General features: G+C 44.1%; 1 protein-coding gene across 1 annotated transcript in view; it reads right to left on the reverse strand.

Annotated features, from left to right (window-relative positions):
- LOC102199709 (actin-related protein 2/3 complex subunit 1A) overlaps positions 1-567 on the reverse strand; it is a 36,904-nt gene extending 36,337 nt beyond the window's left edge. Inside the window, exon 1 of the mRNA XM_005749665.1 lies at positions 428-567. Coding sequence (XP_005749722.1) covers positions 428-567 — 140 coding nt within the window. The remainder of the gene's footprint in view (positions 1-427) is intronic.
- Between the last annotated feature and the right edge of the window lie 6,264 nt (positions 568-6,831).

Below are 6,831 nucleotides of genomic sequence, written 5' to 3' on the forward strand. Positions count from 1 at the left end.
CTTGTGCTCAGAGCTTGTTCTTGTGCTGCCATGATTAGTGCCTCTGTGCTGTCTTTCAGTCCAGCTTTGTCCAGCCACTGGTAGGATTTCAGGATGTCAGCCACCTCCTCTATCTGCCGGTGGTACATACCGTGCAGGGGCCTGTCCTTCCATGATGGTTCCTCGTCTCCCTCCTCTTTCTTGGGTTTCTGCTGCCTGAGGTATTCACTGAGCACGCGGTCGGTTGGGGCCATCTTACTGATGTATTCATGGATGTTTGTCTCATCCTGGACTGTGGTGTCCCCGGCCTCCGTCCTTCTGTTTAGCATACAGCCTCAGGGTGCTGGACTTGGGGTGAAACCCTCCATGCATGGTCAGGTGCTTCCTGGTCTTGATGTCAGTGGTTTCTGTCTCCCCCTTTGGCCAGCTTATTACCCCAGCAGGGTACCTGATCACGGGCAGGGCGTACGTGTTGATAGCCTGGATCTTGTACTTGCCGTTCAGCTGACTCTTCAGGACTTGCCTGACCCTCTGCAGGTACTTGATGGTTGTATAACATGCCTCATTCACCTGTTCACACCCATTCATACAAGCAATTTCTTCTACACCTAAGTGCTTTCTATATAACATTTAAAAAAAGGTAGTGAAGTGCAATGTTATTCAAAGGCCCAGATCACCTCCAGGTGTATACATACATGTATGCATTAAAGCTCTCTGAGTCAATTTCCTGTACTGATAATAAGATTGCCAACGTTTCTCTGAACCACATTAATGCAATCCATATATGTGCATTTATGTGTGAGCTACTCTATATATGGAAATGGAGCATGACTATTTTTTCTGGTATTTCACCTACGGGTCCTATCTTTGTTCCAGGTATGGCAGGACAGCGGCTCCAGTCCAAAACTGTACAGCGACATGTCTGAACAGAGGCAAGACAGACTGCTGGAATGCTGCTGCTGTCACAGTTGTTGTAAAGATGGGCTGCTGCATGTTCCAGGATGAAAGGGAGAGAAAAAACAGGGTACACTTTGTTTGAGAGAACAGTTTTCTTAAATAAAGCAGAAATGGTTTGTTGTTCATACTTTTCTCTGTTTGAGGGTTTTATTAGAAATCAGGTTTCAAGAAGGGACTTGAATAGCTTTAGTGTAATTAATAGTTAGTTGAATGAATAACGACTGGGAGATAACAACTTTATCAGATCTAATGCAGACAAATCTGGAGGTGAACGACAAACTTGTCAGCGTTTGTTTGTTTCTGAAAACACAACAACAGACTACACTGAAAAGGCTTTAAGCCCAATAACATATCACCTAAATTCCAGCTTCTACTTTTGTTCTGTTTAAACAATCTGAAACTTAACAAGTTGCTTAGATTTGATACAAAATAATTAGGGCTGATATTATTACTTACCCTGTGTCTGTGTGGTCAGGTAGTAGAAGAGGGTTCAGAGTTGTACTCGTGAGACTGTCTGCACGACAGGAGCTGTGCACTGTGTCCTGGTGAAGAATATGACTGTGTTATTGTTGAAGGGAGTGAAAGAACAGTAGGTGTGTCTACTGATAGCTGTTGAGCAAGCTTGCCTGCTCAGAAGTTTGCTGGGAGCAAATGTCTCCAATTCGCTCTCAGCACAGGCTGGTGATCAGCAGTTTGACTAAATGCTTCATACAAAAACATCTACTTCATTCATTCTTTGGGACTTACTTTGATTTTTGGGGGATGAAACTGAATGAAAACTTTCAATGTTATTTTTATATCCTGCCATTATTATAAATCTGACCACGAGTAAAGCTATTTTAAATCCATATGTCCAATTATGAATAATGGGGATCATTTACGCACACATTCATCGATTTCAGCTTTAAAAGCTCCTCTCAGCTCTTAGACCATAACCTTGTGTTTTGGCTGCAGGTCCAGGTCCATATGGGACAGCTTGTGGGTCTGGGTCCGGACCGCAGTCCGCCTGTTAGTGACCTCTGGTGTATCAAATAACTAACTTTTTATCCTCTGTTTTGTTTGGACTTTTGATTAAGGTAAATATGTTTAACAAATAAATGAGCTAGTGTAAACCTCTTTGTTAGGTCCTTTGTGGTCTTTACATGTAATGCTTTATTGAGCACTTCTAAATTTGTTTATATAGTACAGAATGAATGGATGAATTACAAATATGTGCATTGACCCTGTGGGGTCCAGGGTTTCATTGACTGTTTTTCACTACTTTATATTTCACCTTTATATTTAGATATATTTCACCCGATTTATCCGACTCCTGAATTAGATTCATCTTCAAAGTGAAAGAAAGCAAAGTGCTCCAGAGTCATACTTCAATGAACATACCTAAGTATACTTGGGCATGCAACCCGGAGACTGGAGCAGCCAGGGATTGAATCTCCAACCTCCTGATTAGTAGATGACTTACTCTACCTCCTGAATAAGGCATTGCAGGAATGCCAGGCAGTACAATAAGTGAGCTGCTAACAGCAGATACTCATCCAGACTGGCTAACACAGGTAAGAGCAATCCAGATGACGGAGGACGCCAAAATGGCTCTCCACAACAAGAGCAGCTGGCTGCAGCCAGACCCTTCTCCTCCACAGCATGGAGGTGTAACAGCTGAATGCAGGTTGTATCCTCAAAAGGAGACTTAAATAAGATGAGATAACAAAAAGAAGTTAGTTATACACATCACTATACACAAAGAAGCGATAAAACTGGAAATAAAACAGAAAGTAAGATAACAGGAACACTTAACATAGGGAGGTTAGAGTAGACACAAGGGACAAAGACTAAACTGAGAGAAAAACCAAGGAATCCATTATAAGAGAAATTAAAGCAGCAATGAAAGAGCCTGCTTACCCTGGAACATGTCTGGGCTGTGGGGGAGGCTGAGGGCGAGCTCAAGCATGCTGTGAGTAAGCAGTGACACAGTCATGTTCTTCTTTTCAGCCCGGGATGGTAATTGGGCGATGTGTCATTTACCTATACCCTAACCCTATATTATCTAACCATATGTTACTCTGATGTATATCATTTGGTGCAACCATCAATTCAAATCTGATGTTGTTTGGGACTCCAAGATCAGGCAGACCATCCTCAGAAACCCACTATGACCGAATGTCCCTGACACAGATAGTGGAGTGCTTGTCCACTGTACACGGCTAAAAGCATGTTAATAGCATTTATCAGGAACTCAAAGGGACTGTGGATTACAACAATGGAGGCCAACTCCAAGCCAATCACACAAGTCACCATCAAGTATGTACCAAGGTGATGCACTGTGTCCATTGCTGCTCTGTATAGGCCCCTAAGCCAGCTCATAACTAAGACTGGGACCACATCTTCATTTTAGGTTTGACAGCATTTCTAGTAAATAATGTCAGGTGGTTTGAGCATGAATTGAGACTGCGGTGTGGGGAAGGCTTCAGAGGGGACTGGTGGCGGCTCTCGGGCAGATAAACAAAGAAGGCACCCCTTAGAAGAAGTAATAACTGTTAAAGATTGTTGTAAATATGTAACCGGTAGGCAGGTGTGCAATGATGCGATCACTTTGAATTGTCTTAGTGCTGGTTTTCATCTTTGCTTTGTGCAGTTGGCTTCATGTTCATACTTAAATACTAAGAGAAAAACCATGTGAAATGTGAGTAATTAAGAAACACACTGCATTACTTTTAATAAAAGTGTTCTGTGTAATATGTAACAGTACTTTTTTTTGAGTAATGGCCCAACACTGATCACAACAAAGAGAGGAAATATTTCCAATTTACAGTGGCTTGCAAAAGTATTCGGCCCCTTGAACGTTCCCACATTTTGTCACATTACAGCCACAAACATGAATCAATTTTATTGGAATCCCACGTGAAAGACCAACACAAAGTAGTGCACACGTGAGAACTGGAACGAAAATCATACATGATTCCAAACATTTTTTACAAATAAATAACTGAACAGTGGACAACCACATTTTTGTCCAAATCCTTTACCACGCTAAACCTGTCACAGTAATTACCTCTGGTAATCATCAACGTCTTGTTTTATACGCCCTTCACTCTCCAGATACACCATTAACTTGTGGTTATTCCTGGCTAAGACTCCATAATCCCCGGCTAGATTGGGAGGGCCAAAGGGTACTTAGCTGGAGTTTGTTTGGCCACTCTAACTGCCTCACTTCCGCCCCTGCTCCTGGCCCAGAATCATCAGAGAGCCAGGGGAGTCTTCTCCGGACCTTACTGGGGTCCCAGCCGAAGTATCATGACCTCCGGGAGGTGTTTAGAAAGGATAGAGCCTGTTCATTACCTCCCTATAGACCCTATGACTGTAGTGTTGATCTGCTTCCTTGAGCTCCCCTCCCTAAAAACCGTCTTCATGACCTCTCCAAACCTGAACATGAATCCATGGAGAGGTACATACAAGAATCTCTTCGTCGTCACCTGTGGGGGTTGGGTTTTTCTTTGTGGGGGAAAAAGGATGGGGGGCTCCGACCCTGCATTGTTTTTCATGGTTTAAATGAAATAACAGTCAAAAACAAATATCCCTTGCCCCTAATCAGCTCGGCTTTTGAATGTCTGCAGGGTGCCACAGTCTTTTCTAAATTAGACTTACCGAATGCCTATCACTTGGTGTGCATTAAGGAAGGGAATGAATGGAAGACCGCCTTTAACATGCCTTTAGGGCACTTTGAATATTTGGTAATGCCTTTTGGGTTGAAAAATGCACCCACGGTCTTCCAGGCTCTTGTAAATGATGACCTAAGAGACTTTTTGGATGGTTTTGTTTTTGTTAATTTAGATGACACTTTGGTTTATTCTAAGGACATTCGTGAACATGTGCCGCAAGTGCAAGCAGTGTTCCAGAGACTATTGGAAAACCGATGTCAAAGCTGAGAAATGTGAGCTTCACGTGTCCTCTATTTCCTTCTTGGGATATGTGCTGGCAGGGGGGCAGGTGAAGACGGACCCGGCAAAAGTAAAGGCAGTTACCAAGTGGTTTCTCGACAGTTTGAGATAGAGGAGGAATCATCCTCTAAACCTGCCATCCTGCCGGCTTCCTGCAAGGTTGGAGCAGTCACTGGGAGGTACAAAACATCATCGAGTGGGCTCTTCGGACGGAGCCTGACTCGGGCACTGGGCCGGCAGGTTGTCGCTTTATGCCTAGCACAGAAACTGCTTTAGTGAAGGTTACAAATGATCTTTTTATGGCCTCTGACAGTGGACTCATCTCTGTGCTTGTCCTGCTAGACCTCAGTGCAGCGTTCGATACTGTCGACCATAATATCCTGCTCCTCACATACAAGGTCTTAAACAATCAGGCCCCATCTTATCTTAATGACCTTGTAGTACCATATCACCCTATTAGAGCACTTCGCTCTCGCTCTGCAGGCCTACTTGTTGTTCCTAGAGTATTTAAAAGTAGAATGGGAGGCAGAGCTTTCAGTTTTCAGGCCCCTCTTCTGTGGAACCAGCTTCCAGTTTGGATTCAGGAGACAGACACTATCTCTACTTTCAAGATTAGGCTTCAAACTTTCCTTTTTGCTAAAGCATATAGTTAGGGCTGGACCAGGTGACCCTGAATCCTCCCTTAGTTATGCTGCAATAGATGTAGGCTGCCGGGGATTCCCATGATGCATTGAGTTTTTCCTTTCCAGTCACCTTTCTCACTCACTATGTGTTAACAGACCTCTCTGCATTGAATCATATCTGTTATTAACCTCTGTCTCTCTTCCACAGCATGTCTTTATCCTGTCTTGCTTCTCTCACCCCAACCGGTCGCAGCAGATGGCCCCGCCCCTCCCTGAGCCTGGTTCTGTCGGAGGTTTCTTCCTGTTAAAAGGGAGTTTTTCCTTCCCACTGTCGCCAAAGTGCTGCTCATAGGGGTTCATATGATTGTTGGGTTTTTCTCTGTATCTATGAAGCGCCTTGAGGCGACTTTTGTTGTGATTTGGCGCTATATAAATAAAATTGAATTTAATTTAATTGAATCTGCCCGGGCCAAGGTTTTAGAGTGGGTCCATACAGCAAGATTCACTTGCCACTCGGGTCAAGGTACAACAGCTGCTTTCCTTAAGAGACATTTTTGGTGGGACACTTTAGAAAGGAATCTGAGGGAGTATATGGCGGCCTGCACAGTTTGTGCATAAAAAAAACTCCGCAATCAGCGACCTTCAGGGTATCTACATCCTTTACTAACACCTCACCGTCCATGGTCCCACATCGCCTTGGGCTTTGTCACTGGGCTCCCTGATTCCTCGGGGAACACAGTAATTCTCACTATTATAGACAGATTCTCTAAGATAGCCCATTTTGTGGCACTGAAAAAGCTTCCCACAGTGTCAGAGGCCTTTAAACTTTTGGTGGAACATGTTTTTAGACTTCACGGAATTCCCACGGATATAGTGTCAGACAGAGGTCCTCAGTTTACTTCACAAGTTTGGAGGGCTTTTTGTACTGCCCTAGGGGCTAAACCATCATTGAGTTCAGGCTACCAACCTCAATCTGATGGACAGACTGAGTGTTTAAACCAAGAGTTAGAATCCACACTTCGCTGCGTTACCTCCCACATTCCATCCACCTGGGCCTCCTACTTACCTTGGTTTGAGTACACACATAACACCTTGACTTCCTCTGCCACTGGTTTGTCTCCATTTGAAGCCTCACTGGGATATCAGCCTCCGTTGTTCCCTGAGCAGGAGGCAGAGCTGGCGGTGCTTTCAGTGCAACACCATCTCCAACGTTGCCGGCGGACTTGGAGTAGGACTCAGGAGGTGTCAAATCAAATCAAATCAAATCACTTTTATTGTCACTCGCATGTGCAGGCACACTGGCACAGCACATGCGAGTGAAATTCTTGTGTGCGAGC

The sequence above is a fragment of the Pundamilia nyererei genome, unplaced genomic scaffold (assembly GCF_000239375.1).
Source record: "Pundamilia nyererei isolate P.nyererei 1_Seehausen unplaced genomic scaffold, PunNye1.0 scaffold00252, whole genome shotgun sequence".
In the NCBI taxonomy this organism is placed as follows: Eukaryota; Metazoa; Chordata; class Actinopteri; order Cichliformes; family Cichlidae; genus Pundamilia; species Pundamilia nyererei.